This window comes from Pecten maximus, chromosome 5, assembly GCF_902652985.1.
Source record: "Pecten maximus chromosome 5, xPecMax1.1, whole genome shotgun sequence".
Lineage (NCBI taxonomy): Eukaryota > Metazoa > Mollusca > Bivalvia > Pectinida > Pectinidae > Pecten > Pecten maximus.
In genome coordinates this window covers 28,064,690-28,084,134 of record NC_047019.1, presented here as the reverse complement: position 1 = coordinate 28,084,134, position 19,445 = coordinate 28,064,690, and the positions used below count along the sequence as shown (strand labels likewise).

Sequence of the window (19,445 nt, the reverse complement as noted above, 5' to 3'; positions counted from 1 at the left end):
ATAGAAACACAAAGACGCAGACAATCTTTGACTAGTGTCCTGAGCGGGCCTCGAACTCACAATATACAGCACCTCATAGCCTTACCAGCTGTTGACATATATACCTTTTTTTTTTCGAGGAAACTGCGGTCGGGCGATCGATTGTCAGATCTGCAGACATACATCGACCATGCTATTATTTGAAAGCAGGTAACTTTTATTACGTACGTCAATGTACTCTTATCTCCGTTCAATTTATCACAAGAATTAATGTGCGAGGATGGCCAACAGTCTTGCCATACTTACGTAAGAGTCCTATTCAAACGATGTACAATTAGTGTTGGATCACTATGACTAACAAGGAAACAGATAAGCTTTTGATTATTCAATATAGTTAGAGGAACTTAAAACATGATAACTTACAACGTCGACCTACTTTCCTCTGCTGTACACAAACAAGTATGTGTATATAGACATCAGCTGTTCCGATAGGTGTTGAAGCCCATATCGTGTGTGGACGTTTGCTGGTATAAGTTTGGATCCAGCTCTACAGAAAAAAAACTTATGTAAGTACAATGTATTTATTTTTTCATTTTGTTCTTCAACACAAAACAAAAATCTTGTTTTAGAAGATTTTTGATTTAAACATTTTTTCTTTGTCAAAACACAAATGGGATTAGATACAAATACAAAACTTATAATCCGTCTTTTCCCGTATAACATAAATGATGAAATGAATATACATGACCTGAAGATTGTCTATTGTTAATCAAAACTCGATAATACCACATGCTAAAATTGAAAATCAAATACTAACGGAATGTATACTTACAAACATAGGTTTCGGCGTTTAACAGAAAATTGAATCAAAGTTGTGCTTCGTAAGTTGTTCACAAAAGAGAACAGATCCTCTGAGAAAACAGCCATGGGGAGACCTTAATACCGCAGATATATGTTTTAGGTCCAACAAAAGACAAATCTATACAGGTTTGTGGACTATAATCCTACGATAATTAACAGTCCAGTCAGTGTGACCTAGTTCTACAGGTTAGTGGACTATAATCCTACGATAATTAACAGTCCAGACAGTGTGACCTAGTTCTACAGGTTTGTGGGGGCTATAATCCTACGATAATTAACAGTCCAGTCAGTATGACCTAGTTCTACAGGTGTGTGGACTATAATCCTACGATAATTAACAGTTCAGTCAGTATGACCTAGTTCTACAGGTTTGTGGACTATAATCCTACGATAATTAACAATTCAGTCAGTGTGACCTAGTTCTACAGGTTTGTGGGGGCTATAATCCTACGATAATTAACAGTCCAGTCTGTGTGACCTAGTTATACAGGTTTGTGGACTATACTCCTACGATGATTAACAGTCCAGACAGTGTGACCTAGTTCTACAGGTTTGTACGATAATTAACAGTCCAGTAAGTATGACCTAGTTATACAGGTTTGTGGGCTATAATCCTACGATAATTAACAGTCCAGTCAGTGTGACCTAGTTCTACAGGTTTGTGGGGGCTATAATCCTACGATAATTAACAGTCCAATCAGTGTGACCTAGTTCTACAGGTTTGTGGACTATAATCCTACGATAATTAACAGTCCAGTCAGTATTACCTAGTTATACAGTTTTGTGGACTATAATCCTACGATAATTAACAGTCCAGTCAGTGTGACCTAGTTCTACAGGTTAGTGGACTATAATCCTACGATAATTAACAGTCCAGTCAGTGTGACCTAGTTCTACAGGTGTGTGGACTATAATCCTACGATAATTAACAATTCAGTCAGTGTGACCTAGTTCTACAGGTTTGTGGACTATAATCCTACGATAATTAACAGTCCAGTCAGTGTGACCTAGTTCTACAGGTTTGTGGACTATAATCCTACGATAATTAACAGTCCAGTCAGTGTGACCTAGTTATAAAGGTTTGTGGGCTATAATCCTACCAATGACTGTTAGCTCAGTATCGCAACATTCCTGACATTGACATTTTTAATAACTACCAATACGTGAATTTACATATTACTGTCGAAAATATATTCATACCCTTGAAGATTTTTTGGAAGTTTTTAGTAGATCTTCAGGCGGACTGGTGGCTTAAAGTTTTGTGTATTTTTTTCTTAGCAAGAAATTCATTTTACATCATGTTTGTATATATATAAATATATAGTTTGATTAAAATGATTGAAAATATTGTAATCATTTCTCTGAACGCAAACATGTTCCTTAACAATACAGATAGGTAACAATAGAAAGTCAACTGTGTACTGTTTAATATATATAACTGCCCAGTTGATTAAAGAAGAAATAAAGATAAAGGATTACAATGTAAATGAATTGGTAGAACGTTAACAATGCAAAGTGAAACCAAAGACCGCCGAGGTGACATGTATTCTCACCATTTACATAAGTACACATGTACCCCGAATAACGACTACTGCAGCTGACCTTTACTCCGATAATGTACCAGCGTGGTATATTATAAAAAAATATATAGCATTTTTGTTATTTGGTTCTCGACGTAAGTTAGTGTCCTGTTGAAATAATAATCTTAAAAAAACATTAACAAACGATAAAATCGTGACACATATGTACATGTATATGGTTATAATGTTATACTCTGTACCAGTGTCGTTATAGTGTGGGGCGTGTAAATAGTCATGCCTCGCTGACCTCGGCGAAATGCTATACATGTATATATATAATACAATATATTTATTAGGTTGTCAAACTTTGGGTTGTCCACCATTTAAATGGTCAAATAGGTCTAAGAGTTTGAAAATCGATAGGGATACAAAGACAACATTATACATGTATAGTATGTGACGAATTCCGGCGTAGTCACATCCTTTGTGGAAGTCAGTCTGAAGTATAGAATACCTCGGCATCCATGTGTACACAATGTTTTCAAGGAAGTGGCGACTTCTTTTCATTAAGGGATTTCAAAGGTAAATCGTCACTTTATACTTATCATGTACACAGTATATGTATCTAAATAACTGTTTTGTTTATAGATATAAAACTTCATCAAGCTAAACTTCATAATTTTTCATGCTCAGGTACTTCAGCGATTCATAAGTAGAGTATATAATAAACGTCTAAAAATAGAACGTGAATATCCAATGTCGAGAAGTTTCAATATCATTTTATGGCGGCTTTTCACGTTTAACCTATCTTACGTTTTTATCTGACAAGTCGATTGATAGAATCACGTTGACTTTTTAAGTCGAAGATGAGGTTGTGATTTAACCCAATCGTTTCCTTTGCCTTTTCAGCAGCAATCAGTATTTTTTTATCAAATATTGTTTTAGATTAACAGTATTTCATTCAACAATTTAGCAAAGTAAACAATTCATATATCATTGCAAAATATTTCTGCACAGCAACGTAAAAAGTTTAATGGAGCGATCAAAATGAAACTTCACACTTGTCGGAAGTGCTGGCTTCTTTGAATTTCTTTTGAGGGACACACGATAGACATCAAGATTAGTATAGACAATTAGTTTTTGCCCAAAAGTTCAACTTCCCCTGACCGAATAAATTATTACTTCAGTGTTTTTTTTTACTGACGCGGCTTGTTTGGTATGAATGGATGAAGGTAAAGGTCACTGTTGATATAAAATTACACCCGTTTACACATATAGAAAATTGGCTCGCGACTAAATAAATAAAGTTTCCTAAATATAACCTTAAACATTGCTTTACCTTCGACTGCCTGGTATTCTTTTTCGGATTGAAAGGTCAAATGTCAAGGTCAGCTTTTACACTATAGGATACTGACGCGGTAAATGGTAGGTACAGACCCGAAGATAAACATTGTCTTTGCGATTGGTTAGTTTTGGATGCATGTAACCAATGGGATTGCTAGCATTTAGTTTTACCGTTACTAATATAATGACTTTGGTTATGTCCGTCCATCCATCTGTTGCTCTTCGTTTCCGTGAAATAGCTTCAAACTTGGTAACAAGTTCTAAAGCTATAAGGGCTCGGCGAAATTCGATTACTACTGTTGCGTGACTTTGTTTGACGAAGTTATGGCCCATTGGTTAATTAAAAACGTCGTTTTCTGCCGTTCCCGTAACATAACTAGTACAGTTGTTAACGGATTTTTTACACACTTGATAACAAGTTGATCCCATGCAATAACTCCCACAAATATTATCGGATTATCATCAATAACATTAACAGAGTTACCGTCCCTTTGATTTATGAAATAAATCGTCATTTGCCGTTAGATAACTCTCCCAACTATTTTCAGAGAGTTTTCGAACTTAGGAACAGGATTCAATGTCCAAAGGGAGCAGCCAAATTTGTGATCGGATTTGGTAACGGCAGATGAAAAGATAACACATATTTTCTGTATAAGACTTTACGTTTTTTCTTCGAATTTTAAGCACTACATAATGGCTCAACCGAATTTATTCTGTTTATCAATAATAATATGTTTAATCCTAACTTCAAAAATGTTAACATCTATGTCAGGAACGCGGAGATATAAATTCCAGGAATTTGCTTGTTATTATGATTATTATTATTTTCAGACACCATGGGTATTATTATGTTGCTCTGTAGTCTTCTCGCATTCGCTTCGATATCTTGGACATCTGTCCTGGTGGAGCCAGGAGAGGATTACAGCAGTAGTGAGTTCACTTTACAAGGAGCACAAGAAAGTTTATTGGAGGAACAAGAGAATTTCCCGGAAGTAGAAACTTTGAATGGGAGGATTCACGGAATTCGGGAGAATGTTGAAGGAACGCAAGTGCATGCTTTCCTTGGAATCCCATTTGCAGCACCTCCAATTGGCGATCTTCGCTTCAAACGACCGGTGGAGGCTTCAAGTTGGACGGAAACTCTCCATGTTAAATCTATTTCCGCTTCTTGCCCTCAAATACCCTTCAATGTCTTTCCTGGAAATCCGGGAGAGGCGATGTGGAACCCCAAGTCAGACATCAATGAGGATTGTTTGTATCTAAATATCTGGATGCCGTCTTCCGCGGAAACTCCCGGGACAGACACGCTAGCCACAATGATTTGGATCTATGGCGGTGGATTTCATTCAGGCTCCACCTCATTAGATGTCTATAACGGTAAATTCTTGGCAGCTAAACAGAACGTCATCGTGGTTTCTATGAACTATAGGATGGGGCCTTTAGGATTTCTATATCTCGGTGAAGATGACGCTCCTGGGAATGTGGGACTTTTGGATCAAAATCTCGCAATCAAATGGGTTTACGATAACATTGAAAGGTTTGGCGGGGATCGACAAAGGATCACTTTATTTGGAGAAAGTGCTGGTGCCGGTAGTGTTCATTATCACACATTATCACAGAAAAGTTTGGGATATTTTTCTTCCGCCATTATGCAAAGTGGCTCAGCTTTAGCACCGTGGGCTTATGTTACTCCGGATGAAGCGAATTCCACGGCTAGGACTTTTGCCAAATTAGTGAATTGTGATGGAGATAATGTGACACAGATTGTAGCTTGTTTACGCAGTAAAAAAACCGAAGAGCTTGTTGAATCTCAGTACAGTCTGCCGATCAATCCGGCCCTCCTCGGCTTAGCGTTTATGCCCACACTTGACGGCGTCTTTTTGCCTGCACCCCCATCAACACTACTTCAACAGAGTAATGGCAAAATGCCGATGATGATGGGTGTCAATAAAAACGAACTTTCCTACTTTCTGAACTACGGTCTTAGTGGAGACAGTAATCTCCACGCGGAAAGTCTTAATAATGACCAGTTCGTCAGTCTATTGCCAGGCGCTGTAGACACTAACATGGACAATCTAACTCGGGAATCAATCGTCCATCAGTATGACGTTAACTACCGGTCCAGAAAGACTCCATATGTCAACATCCTGGATGACATAGGTAAGATTTCTTCTGATTTCCAATTTAACGGTTAACCACATTTCCAATGGGTGTACCCAAACAGGCACAATAGAAAGCATAATTCATAAAAATAAGGAAATAAGGACATGATTACTAAAGTAAGCGCGATGTTTTAAACTACGAAAATTAAACTTCCACTTTTTCACGTTAAGAGTTCCAATAATTCGACCCAATGCAGAAAAGAACAATAACTTGTTGGAATATTGAGAGATTCATTTTTTTTTAAACACATCTGTATGTTGTTCCAGGGAGAAAGAGTCTGATATACAATCTTTATAATATATTAATTGTAATATTCTTCTTTAACTATTTTTATTGTGACAATAACATAAGACTTCGGTTTCATAAGTTGACTAAAATGGGTCATTTTCCCCTTTTTCTCTTTGGGACTGATTTAATTATTTCCCACGGCGCGTTGTAAATCGCTGTCAACACTGAGAAAGAAAATGTGTCACTTTCCTTCAGTTGTTTGTGTTTCGTTGCTTGATGCACTATTCAATTAAGTTAACCGTCGATTTTTTGTTTCGCCTTAGTTATCTGACGTTATTGCTCGCGGGTTCCGCTAAAGAAACAGGAATATTACTGTAATATGTTATACAGACATAAAGGCTTGGGAAACTCAATATAGGCAATCCAACTTAATCACAGCAACGGCCAAAACTCAATATAGGCAATCCAAATTAATGTCAGAAACGGGCAAATCTCGATATAGACAATCCAACTTAATGTCAGAAACGGTCAAAACTGAATATATGCAATCCAACTTAATCACAGAAACGGCCAAAACTGAATATAGGCAATCCAACTTAATCACAACAACGGCCAAAACTCAATATAGGCAATCCAACTTAATGTCAGCTACAGCCAAAACTCAATATAAGCATTCATATTTCATCTTAGCAACGGACAAAACTCAATATAGGTAATCCAACTTAATGTCAGCAACGGACAAAACTCAATATAGACAATCCAACTTGATGTCAGCAACGGCCAAACCTAAATATAGACAATCCAACTTAATGTCAGCAACGGACAAAACTCAATATAGGTAATCTAACTTAATGTCAGAAACGGCCAAAACTCAATATAGGTAATCCAACTTAATGTCAGAAACGGCCAAAACTCAATATAGACAATCCAACTTAATGTTAGAAACGGCCAAAACTCAATATAGACAATCCAACTTAATGTCAGAAACGGCCAAAACTCGATATAGGCAATCCAACTTAATCACAGAAACGGCCAAAACTCGATATAGGCAATCCAACTTAATATCAGCAACGGTCAAACTCAATTAGGCAATCCAACTTAATCACAGAAACGGCCAAAACTCAATATAGACAATCCAACTTAATGTCAGAAACGGCCAAAACTCAATATAGGCAATCCAACTTAATGTCAGAAACGGCCAAATCTCGATATAGACAATCCAACTTAATGTCAGAAACAGCCAAAACTCAATATAGGCAATCCAACTTAATGTCAGAAACGATCAGAACTCAATATAGACAATTCAACTTAATGTCAGCAACGATCAGAACTCAATATAGGCAATCCAACTTAATGTCAGAAACGGCCAAATCTCGATATAGACAATCCAACTTAATGTCAGAAACGGCCAAAACTGAATATAGACAAACCAACTTAATCACAGAAACGGCCAAAACTCAATATAGACAAACCAACTTAATCACAGCAACGGCCAAAACTCAATATAGGCAATCCAACTTAATCACAGCAACGGCCAAAACTCAATATAGACAATCCAACTTAATCACAGAAACGGCCAAAACTCAATATAGGCAATCCAACTTAATCACAGCAACGGCCAAACCTAAATATAGACAATCCAACTTAATGTCAGCAACGATCAGAACTCAATATAGGCAATCCAACTTAATCACAGCAACGGCCGAAACTGAATATAGACAATCCTACTTAATCACAGAAACGGCCAAAACTGAATATAGACAAACCAACTTAATCACAGCAACGGCCAAAACTCAATATAGGCAATTAAACTTAATGTCATCAACGATCAGAACTCAATATAAGCAATCCAACTTAATGTCAGCAACGATCAAAACTCAATTTAGACAATCCAACTTAATCACAGCAACGGCCAAACCTAAATATAGACAAACCAACTTAATGTTAGCAACGATCAGAACTCAATATAGGCAATCCAACTTAATCACAGAAACGGCCAAAACTGAATATAGACAATCCAACTTAATCATAGCAACGGCGAAACTCAATATAGGGAATCCAACTTAATCACAGAAACGGCCAAAACTCAATATAGGGAATCCAACTTAATCACAGCAACGGCCAAAACTGAATATAGACAATCCAACTTAATCACAGAAACGGCCAAAACTGAATATACACAAACCGACTTAATGTCAGCAACGGCCAAAACTGAATATAGGCAATCCAACTTAATCACAGAAACGGCCAAAACTCAATATAGGCAATCCAACTTAATCACAGCAACGGCCAAACCTAAATATAGACAAACCAACTTAATCACAGAAACGGCCAAAACTCAATATAGGCAATCCAACTTAATCACAGCAACGGCGAAACTCAATATAGGCAATCCAACTTAATCACAGCAACGGCCAAAACTCAATATAGACAATCCAACTTAATCACAGCAATGGCCAAAACTCAATATAGGCAATCCAACTTAATCACAGCAACGGCCAAAACTCAATATAGGCAATCCAGCTTAATCACAGCAACGTCCAAACCTCAATATAGACAATCTAACTTAATCTCAGCAACGGCCAAAACTGAATATAGGCAATCCAACTTAATGTCAGCAACGGCCAAAACTCAATATTGGTAATCCAACTTAATGTCAGCAACGGCCAAAACTCAATATAGGCAATCCAACTTAATCACAGCAACGGCCAAAACTCAATATAGGCAATCCAACTTAATGTCAGCAACGATCAGAACTCAATATAGGCAATCCAACTTAATGTCAGCAACGATCAGAACTCAATATAGGCAATCCAACTTAATCACAGAAACGGCCAAAACTCAATATAGGCAATCCATTTTAATGTCAGCAACGGCCAAAACTCAATATAGACAATCCAACTTAATGTCAGCAACGATCAGAACTCAATATAGACAATCCAACTTAATGTCAGCAACGATCAGAACTCAATATAGGCAATTCAACTTAATGTCAGCAACGATCAGAACTCAATATAGGCAATCCAACTTAATCTCAGCAACGGTCAAAACTCAATATAGGCAATTCAACTTAATCTCAGCAACGATCAAAACTCAATATAGGCAATCCAACTTAATGTCAGCAACGGCCAAAACTCAATATAGACAATCCAATTTAATGTCAGCAACGATCAGAACTCAATATAGGCAATCCAACTTAATCACAGAAACGGCCAAAACTCAATATAGGCAATCCAACTTGATGTCAGCAACGGCCAAACCTAAATATAGACAATCCAACTTAATGTCAGCAACGGCCAAAACTCAATATAGACTATCCAACTTAATGTCAGCAACGGCCAAAACTCAATATAGGCAATCCAACTTGATGTCAGCAACGGCCAAACCTAAATATAGACAATCCAACTTAATGTCAGCAACGGCCAAAACTCAATATAGACTATCCAACTTAATGTCAGCAACGGCCAAAACTCAATATAGGCAATCCAACTTGATGTCAGCAACGGCCAAACCTAAATATAGACAATCCAACTTAATGTCAGCAACGGTCAAAACTCGATATAGACAATCCAACTTAATCACAGAAACGGCCAAAACTCAATATGGACAATCCAACTTAATGTCAGCAACGGCCAAAATTCAATATAGGCAATCCAACTTAATGTCAGCAACGGCCAAAACTCAATATAGACAAACCAACTTAATCACAGCAAGGGCCAAAACTCAATATAGGCAATCCAACTTAATGTCAGCAACGATCAAACATAAATATAGACAATCCAACTGAATCACAGCAACGATCAGAACTCAATAAAGACAATCCAACTTAATGTCAGCAACGGCCAAAACTCAATATAGACAATCCAACTTAATGTCAGCAACGATCAGAACTCAATATAGGCAATCCAACTTAATCACAGAAACGGGCAAAACTCAATATAGGCAATCTAACTTAATGTCAGCAACGGCCAAAACTCAATATAGACAATCCAACTTAATGTCAGCAACGATCAGAACTCAAGATAGGCAATCCAACTTAATGTCAGCAACGGCCAAACCTAAATAAAGACAATCCAACTTAATGTCAGCAACGGTCAAAACTCAATATAGACAATCCAACTTAATCACAGAAACGGCCACAACTCAATATGGACTATCCAACTTAATGTCAGCAACGGCCAAAATTCAATATAGGCAATCCAACTTGATGTCAGCAACGATCAGAACTCAATATAGACAAACCAATTTAATCACAGAAACGGCCAAAACTGAATATAGACAAACCAACTTAATCACAGAAACGGCCAAAACTGAATATAGACAATCCAACTTAATCACAGCAATGGCCAAAACTCAATATAGGCAATCCAACTTAATCACAGCAACGGCCAAAACTCAATATAGGCAATCCAGCTTAATCACAGCAACGTCCAAACCTCAATATAGACAATCTAACTTAATCTCAGCAACGGCCAAAACTCAATATAGGCAATCCAACTTAATGTCAGCAACGATCAAACCTAAATATAGACAAACCAACTTAATCACAGCAACGGCCAAAACTCAATATAGACAATCCAACTTAATCACAGCAACGGCCAAAACTCAATATAGGCAATCCAACTTAATCACAGCAACGGCCAAAACTCAATATAGGCAATCCAACTTAATCACAGCAACGGCCAAAACTCAATATAGGCAATCCAACTTAATGTCAGCAACGATCAGAACTCAATATAGGCAATCCAACTTAATGTCAGCAACGATCAGAACTCAATATAGGCAATCCAACTTAATCACAGAAACGGCCAAAACTCAATATAGGCAATCCATTTTAATGTCAGCAACGGCCAAAACTCAATATAGACAATCCAACTTAATGTCAGCAACGATCAGAACTCAATATAGACAATCCAACTTAATGTCAGCAACGATCAGAACTCAATATAGGCAATTCAACTTAATGTCAGCAACGATCAGAACTCAATATAGGCAATCCAACTTAATCTCAGCAACGGTCAAAACTCAATATAGGCAATTCAACTTAATCTCAGCAACGATCAAAACTCAATATAGGCAATCCAACTTAATGTCAGCAACGGCCAAAACTCAATATAGACAATCCAATTTAATGTCAGCAACGATCAGAACTCAATATAGGCAATCCAACTTAATCACAGAAACGGCCAAAACTCAATATAGGCAATCCAACTTGATGTCAGCAACGGCCAAACCTAAATATAGACAATCCAACTTAATGTCAGCAACGGCCAAAACTCAATATAGACTATCCAACTTAATGTCAGCAACGGCCAAAACTCAATATAGGCAATCCAACTTGATGTCAGCAACGGCCAAAACTCAATATAGGCAATCCAACTTGATGTCAGCAACGGCCAAACCTAAATATAGACTATCCAACTTAATGTCAGCAACGGCCAAAACTCAATATAGACTATCCAACTTAATGTCAGCAACGGCCAAAACTCAATATAGGCAATCCAACTTGATGTCAGCAACGGCCAAACCGAAATATAGACAATCCAACTTAATGTCAGCAACGGTCAAAACTCGATATAGACAATCCAACTTAATCACAGAAACGGCCAAAACTCAATATGGACAATCCAACTTAATGTCAGCAACGGCCAAAATTCAATATAGGCAATCCAACTTAATGTCAGCAACGGCCAAAACTCAATATAGACAAACCAACTTAATCACAGCAAGGGCCAAAACTCAATATAGGCAATCCAACTTAATGTCAGCAACGATCAAACATAAATATAGACAATCCAACTGAATCACAGCAACGATCAGAACTCAATAAAGACAATCCAACTTAATGTCAGCAACGGCCAAAACTCAATATAGACAATCCAACTTAATGTCAGCAACGATCAGAACTCAATATAGGCAATCCAACTTAATCACAGAAACGGGCAAAACTCAATATAGGCAATCTAACTTAATGTCAGCAACGGCCAAAACTCAATATAGACAATCCAACTTAATGTCAGCAACGATCAGAACTCAAGATAGGCAATCCAACTTAATGTCAGCAACGGCCAAACCTAAATAAAGACAATCCAACTTAATGTCAGCAACGGTCAAAACTCAATATAGACAATCCAACTTAATCACAGAAACGGCCACAACTCAATATGGACTATCCAACTTAATGTCAGCAACGACCAAAATTCAATATAGGCAATCCAACTTGATGTCAGCAACGGCCAAACCTAAATATAGACAATCCAACTTAATGTCAGCAACGGTCAAAACTCAATATAGACAATCCAACTTAATGTCAGCAACGACCAAAATTCAATATAGGTAATCTAACTTAATGTCAGCAACGATCAGAACTCAATATAGGTAATCCAACTTAATCACAGAAACGGCCAAAACTGAATATAGACAAACCAACTTAATCACAGAAACGGCCAAAACTGAATATAGACAAACCAACTTAATCACAGAAACGGCCAAAACTGAATATAGACAAACCAACTTAATCACAGAAACGGCCAAAACTGAATATAGACAAACCAACTTAATCACAGCAAGGGCCAAAACTGAATATAGGCAATCCAACTTAATCACAGAAACGGCCAAAACTGAATATAGACAAACCAACTTAATCACAGAAACGGCCAAAACTGAATATAGACAAACCAACTTAATCACAGCAAGGGCCAAAACTCAATATAGGCAATCCAACTTAATGTCAGCAACGATCAAACCTAAATATAGACAAACCAACTTAATCACAGCAACGGCCAAAACTCAATATAGACAATCCAACTTAATCACAGCAACGGCCAAAACTCAATATAGGCAATCCAACTTAATCACAGCAACGGCCAAAACTCAATATAGGCAATCCAACTTAATCACAGCAAGGGCCAAAACTCAATATAGACAATCCAACTTAATGTCAGCAACGGCCAAAACTCAATATAGGCAATCCAACTTAATCACAGCAACGGCCAAAACTCAATATAGGCAATCCAACTTAATGTCAGCAACGATCAGAACTCAATATAGGCAATCCGACTTAATGTCAGCAACGATCAGAACTCAATATAGGCAATTCAACTTAATGTCAGCAACGATCAGAACTCAATATTGGCAATCCAACTTAGTCTCAGCAACGGTCAAAACTCAATATAGGCAATCCAACTTAATGTCAGCAACGGTTAAAACTCAATATAGGCAATCCAACTTAATTTCAGCAACGGTCAAAACTCCATATAGGCAATCCAACTTAATTTCAGCAACGGTCAAAACTCAATATAGACAATCCAACTTAATGTCAGCAACGATCAGAACTCAATATAGACAATCCAACTTAATGTCAGCAACGATCAGAACTCAATATAGGCAATTCAACTTCATCTCAGCAACGGTCAAAACTCAATATAGGTAATCCATCTTAATATCAGCAACGGTCAAAACTCAATATAGGCAATCCAACTTAATGTCAGCAACGGTCAAAACTCAATATAGGCAATCCAACTTAATTTCAGCAACGGTCAAAACTCAATATAGACAATCCAACTTAATCACAGAAACGGCCAAAATTCAATATAGACAATCCAACTTCATCTTAGCAACTGCCAAAATTTGATAAAGGCAATCCAAGTTCATCTAAGCAATGGTCACAATTATATATGGACATTCTGCCTTCATCTCAGCAACGGCCAATATAGGCATTCCAACTTATTGTTAGCAACGTCCGAAATTCAATATGGGCATTCCGACTTTATCGTAGCAATGACTAAAATTCCATAACGATTACCATTTTATTTCATATTTATCAACAACTACATTTAAGTGTTGAAACTGGTAGATACCAAGGTATTCCCAGAGACCAAAGACTGTGTGTATTATGTAATAGAAGGGAAGTTGAAGATGAAACTCATTTTATATTATTATGTCCAGTTTATTCAGAGTTGAGAAGTGTGTACATCAAGCCGTATTTTTATCGCCGCCCTTCTGTATTCAAGTTAACTGAATTATATGCAAGTAAAAATGTTAAAACTTTAAGAAATTTCAGTAAATATCTAATGCATGCTTCGTCCAAAAGAATATCTCTACTCAATAACTGAATTTTGCGTTAGATAGTATTTGTCAAGTTTCGTTATTTTGCTTGCTTTAGAGAGTGTGTTATATACATGTGTGTAATGGTATAAATTATAATTATATCGGTTGTGTTCTCCGCCATCTTGTTCAAATGAATTGTAATGTACGTTTATGTATTATGTAATTCCTATGTGCTGTGCTACATTCGGAAATAAACTAAACTAATTGTTGTAATTTGCTTAATATTCTAGGAGGAGATTATAGTTTCAAATGCCCCACGTTGGACGCAGCCGTGGCGGTATCACACCACGAGATCGACTTGGCCCCTTTACCTGGAGTATACGTGTACTCATTCGAACACCGAACCTCGTCCAATCCGTGGCCGCGATGGGCTGGCGTGTTACACGGGGACGAAATTGAATACGTGTTTGGAATGCCACTAAAACAGTGCAGTAACTACACAGCTGACGAGGTCGTCCTCTCTGAACGCATGATGGAGTACTGGGCAACCTTTGCAAAAACAGGGTACGAAATACGAAAATTTTGGGACATCCTGGATTTCGTTTTAATCAATGTTTTTGATGTGCAAAAGATACGGATAGGAAAGGTTTTTTTTTTCACCATTTTCCCATTTTTAGTCCCACAAAATACCTGTGCAATTACACAGGTGCGCATATTACATGAGTTTTGTTTTAAATGTAGTTCATTGAGATATTTGAAGATTAGAAATTATTGTTCAGAATATCGGGACTGGTCGTACTGCCAGAACATTGATTGTGATAAATGTACGTAGGTACACATTAATGGAGAATCACAGACTGAGTTAAGAGATAATTGTTCATATACAAGGTATAATAATACTGGTACACATATCCGTAGGAGTAAATCTTTTCTCGTTAATCCCGAATGTATAATAAGAGATATCTGTGCCTTTGAGCTCCCCTTACCCTGTTACTGTTATCCAAGGGTACAATGTTGCGATGAAACAGCCAATAGTTAGATAGTCAGAATAAATATTAATAGTCCCATTTAGAAATCATTATAATATTGGAGCTATGGTTCGAAATTTGATTTTTTATGTATATGAACATTCAACGTAAATGTCAATATATCAGATAATTCTTTCATGGTATATAATTATATGAATGCCTCATGCCGATTTCAAAGTAATGATAATTTTAGTCTATACATTTCCATATATGTTTGCTTTAGGAATCCTAACCCGGTGAACCCAGAACTGGACATGGCTGCCTCAGAGTGGCCGGAGTATCGTCCAGGAGAGGAGAGATATATTGTTTTAGACTGTGGTCACTTCATCAAGACGGGATCCCACCTCCGACGTCACGAGTGTAGATTCTGGAGACACATGTACCCATGTCTACAGCGCAAAGGTAAGCTTTAATTGGCGGTTTCGATTTTTTTCATTATAATCCAACAATCAACGTAAACTTTCGACGGCACATAAACTATGTTGCTTCAAAAGTTTTGTATTGGTGGCTCGTCATAAGATAGACGATTTGTTTGTTGGGCGTAACCCGTGAACAGCCAGGGTAATTTTGAAGCGGGATCTAGAGCCTTGTAGTAGCTGGTGGCCATCTCAGTGATCAACATGGAAGGTTTCTGTCAAGGACACAACGTACCTCAGCTTCCTGAAAACCTTCCCGAATAAGGATCGACCCACGCAACTCTTCATAGTCTTCAATAGTCATTATTATTAGTGTACTGCTATACGGATTTTGCATTGTATTAACACTCTGCTAACAGACACAGGAGGAAAAATATATATTGATATGGTTGGAATATAACATATACAATACGCAATATTTTCAATACTAATATAATTTCAAACTCGTTTATCTGGGGAAAAATGACAGTAATGTTATGTATATGTCATAGATAAAGATAATAAATATCAATACAATGCTGTGTGCTTACATTTACATAATCTTCGTCTGGTATTTACTGACGTTACAAATGTAGTTTAAATCGTCACATTGGTATTCACATGTTACATAGTATATAACGTGAAATATATATATTTATTCAATCAATCCAACAAGACTTGATAATGTCACAGTATATAATTCTGATAAACTGTGAGATTTACAGTAATGTTGCATAATTCGTGGATTTGGGCATAATTTGGTCAAGCAAAAATTTGAAAAGTGTTTTTCCTGTCCGTTATCCTTGCAAGTTATCGCCAATTTATCATATTGTTCCGTGGTCGGGTTTATTTTCCTTGAAGGACAGCATTATCACATGAAAAAAACCCACCTCAACCGTTCTTCCGATACCGTCTTCGGCGTTCATTTTCTATAGAAATTATCGTTGTCCTGGTGTAAAATTCATCGACGCCCAGGTGTAAGCACCGGCGCCCGGTCAGTACGATTGAACCCGATATGAGCAGTGAAAATATAAGCTTTTGCAGTGAAAACTCACCACCATTGACCACGTAGAGAGAAAAAAAGTATGGGTCATTCACCCATGAACAGCTAGCTCGCTTGTCACACTGAGTAGTCATAGCAACTGCTGCACGGTATTATTCAGAAACATCGGTTTAAACATATATCGTCATCTTCGTCGCTAAACGGAAGTCGATCCGTAATGGGTAACTTAGGAATATAACAACTTTCACTTAAGATATTCCTCTTAAGAAATCATTTATTTCCAAGTTTAGAAAGAAACGTAAATCAAAACACGAATCATGTTCATTAACATATGTAAATATTTATATTCACGAAAATATCCCTAATTAATTATGAAGTGCCATTTAAACGTTTTCAAATGTATGGTAACCAAGGAAAATAAATCTTTCGCGACAGATTTTTTTAACAAAATCGACGAAATTCGGCAGTCCGAAAAACTCGTAATCCGGACGGTTTGGGCTCGCAACGAAGGGGTCCGGATTATCGAGGGTCAATTGTATATATTTTAGATGTTATAATACACTAGTGTACATGCATATATTTAATTTTCATATATATATCTATATATTTGTATTTTTTTTTTTTTTTTAGATCAGCAATGTGACAACAAATGAAGATGAGACATGTTTTGGACTTTGAAGAAACTCGAAACAGCTATTCCTAAGAAGCAGTTCATCTTGTAAAGGGAGTTAACCGTGGAACGCAGTAATCACAAACTCTGGAAAACTCAACGAATTTCACATTTGCTGCTTAAGATGGATTTAGTTACGTCATTGTAATTATCATAAAAACAGCCTCGAAGATCAGGGATCTAAGAAATTCTACTTGAAACTATATTCTGTTTAGATAATCATTTTGTATATATAAACAACGTCAAAATACATTTCATTTATAGACATATAACAGTAGTGTAACGTGATGCCGTCATAAGAACCAAACATAAAGGTGATGTTTGCGATACAGAAACTGATTAAATAAAACATTTATAATAAAAGTAGAACTTAATTGATTTTATCTACAATGTACGTGGTTATTTCTTTGACAAGAATTGTTTTAAATCCCTTATATACAGAATCGAATCACAGGTCCTAGCCTCGTCTGTCAATACATCCAATATCTATTATATATTGGATGTATTGACAGACGGAGGCTAGGACCTGTGGTCGAATTACAATTTGTAAAACGGCGACTCGATACCATTTTTTTTTCCGATATCAAAAAAAAAGTTCTTGATATGAAAAAAAATTGAATTGTTTATTATAAAATAATAAAATTGTAATACAGTGTCTCATAGCTACAGACTGTCTATTCTTACTACATCTATAGGCATCAACAAATATATATATATCTGTAGTGTCAAACAACTTCACTTCAAATTCCCGAATTGCTCACATAACCAGTAAGGAATAATTATGGCAAAATTTCTATTTCTAATTTTCATATTGACCGTAAAATGTTAGTGATGTTTCAGGAAATGTTATATGATATTTCTTACACAGTTGACAATTTTTATGATTACTGATGTATTTATTGGTGAATCACATGTAGGGTTTTGAAAAGACGCATTGTCCAAGTCAGTGGTGTTGAAATACCTAAATTACCTGTTGGTGTTATTGTTTAATCCAAAATAATTAATGCGAAACCGTGAATGTAGCATACACAATGTATGTAGTTACATATTTCATACTTCACAATAGTAACCTTGAATATAGGACAAGGTCATTTGTATGTCGAATCTTAATAACATTTAGTCCTTGTTATCTGCTGGTAAAATATGGCATATGGGTCTTCTGAAACTTGATAAGATCACTGATCATTGGCAGAGCAAACTCTATAGCACTTCATACAGTTACCTTCTGATCAAAGACGAGTAGCTTGGGTCTTTAAGAACATAAGAAAATTTGCAAAGGAATGTATTACTAGTTGTCTCGGCCCTTGAAAATGTCAAGGTCATTTACATGATGGAATTTCATAGCACTCCATATCAAGAACCTACTGGCCAGAGATAAGTATTAAGGTTCACAAATGAAAACTATTTGGCTCCTGTGACAGTAGAAGAGTTCAAGGTCATTAATATGAGAAAACTTTATACCATTTCTAAACATATTTGACTCCAGTAACCTTAGACAGGTCAAGGTCATAAGTGTGAGGAAATTGTGTAGCACTCAATAGCAGGAAACTTACACGTGTCAAAGATGAATACTTTTGGTATTTAAGGACTTGAGAAGATTCACAAATTAATTTTTGACAGTGAAAATGATTCAAGGTGATCTATACGAGGAGGCATTATACCACTGCTCTAAGTATTTGCTGGGAAAATATCAGGACCCTTGGTTGTCTTGAACTTAGAAAGAAGATTATGGATGTTCTTAGCATACTGTTACATGTGTAACATAAAATTAAGCAGTTTTCTTATTTTCGTGTTTTTTGGTGCTTTTGAAGCATATTCCTTTAAATTATGGAACTATGAAAATCAATGTTGGAGTGCTAAATCATCTGTTTACTTACATGTTTTAATCTGGTTTTGCATTAAATTTAAAATTGTCAAATGAAGTGTTAACTGTATTTGACACATGATCTTAAAAATAGGCCAAAGTAATTATATATATGATTTATATCACTCCATCCAAAGAATTTGCTGGCAAAATATCAGGTATCTGGATCTTCTGAAACTTGAGAAGATTCGGGATGTTTTTAACATATTTGACTTGTGACCTTGAAAATAGGTTGTCATTGGTGTGAGGAAATTTTATTGCAATCTATAGCAGGAACCTACTGGCCAAAGATGAGTACCCAAGATTTTTTTAAGAACTTCAGAAGATTCTCCAACGAATTT

General features: G+C 36.5%; 1 protein-coding gene across 2 annotated transcripts; it reads left to right on the top strand.

The window, feature by feature from the left end:
* Positions 1 to 421: 421 nt before the first annotated feature.
* LOC117327722 (cholinesterase-like) lies at positions 422 to 17,895 on the top strand. Of its 2 annotated transcripts, none has more exons than XM_033884849.1 (5): positions 422 to 545; positions 4,536 to 5,864; positions 14,435 to 14,708; positions 15,396 to 15,574; positions 17,201 to 17,895. In XM_033884849.1, exons 2-5 carry the CDS (start codon positions 4,541 to 4,543, stop codon positions 17,221 to 17,223), a joined length of 1,800 nt encoding a protein of 599 aa, XP_033740740.1. In that variant the 5' UTR covers positions 422 to 545; positions 4,536 to 4,540; the 3' UTR covers positions 17,224 to 17,895. The 2 variants fall into 2 exon arrangements, with proteins under 2 accessions (XP_033740740.1, XP_033740739.1); XM_033884848.1 differs by lacking the exon at positions 422 to 545 and adding an exon at positions 2,799 to 2,942.
* Positions 17,896 to 19,445: the final 1,550 nt, after the last annotated feature.